The following is a 570-nucleotide window of genomic DNA, read 5'->3' on the forward strand; positions in this document are numbered from 1 at the left end:
AAAAAAAAAAAAAAAAGAAGCTGCGTGTAGTGGTGGGTTCAGTCAAGTAGTGAAGTGTGGTTGTAAATTAATACCTGTAGTAAGACAGAGATTTGTGATTGTTTTGTTTATTTTTGTGTGTCAAAAGGAGAGGAGAAGAGGAAGAGCGAGTCTGGCAGCAGAAAAACAGATAAACGGCACTAACGGCATGGCGAGACTAAGCGAGACTTGGCGTGACTCCACCGGAGTCAAGATGGCGGCCAGCTGTTGCGGGGTGAAGAAACAAAAGCTGAATAACTCTATGCCGGCTATTTGCTGCAACGGATCGGCCGTTCATCCGAATCATTACAAAAACGGATACACAGTGGCCAGTGCAGACATGTGCTATTTTTGTTTTGATGTGCTACACAGCCATTTGTACAATTATGATCCGCCCAAAAGCCCGTCTTTCACCAACGACCCTTAGTAAGTATGAAAAACCCCTTCAAGATATTATTTTTAAGGAGAGGTGGGCACTCGACTTCGTCGAAGGAAAGGGATTTTTTTACCTTTCTCTTTTTTTTTCAGATTAAAAAAAAAAATTCCTTTTTA

At 41.6% G+C, this 570-nt stretch overlaps 1 protein-coding gene across 2 annotated transcripts in view; it reads left to right on the plus strand.

The window, feature by feature from the left end:
* Positions 1–6: 6 nt before the first annotated feature.
* Positions 7–570, plus strand: part of LOC106875395 (nuclear protein AMMECR1) — a 59,074-nt gene continuing 58,510 nt past the window's right edge. For both annotated transcript variants that reach the window (XM_014923504.2, XM_014923505.2), the window contains exon 1: positions 7–444. In XM_014923504.2, the coding sequence (XP_014778990.1) occupies positions 188–444 (257 nt within the window). In that variant the 5' untranslated portion in view covers positions 7–187. The remainder of the gene's footprint in view (positions 445–570) is intronic.

Source organism: Octopus bimaculoides, chromosome 19, assembly GCF_001194135.2.
Source record: "Octopus bimaculoides isolate UCB-OBI-ISO-001 chromosome 19, ASM119413v2, whole genome shotgun sequence".
NCBI lineage: Eukaryota > Metazoa > Mollusca > Cephalopoda > Octopoda > Octopodidae > Octopus > Octopus bimaculoides.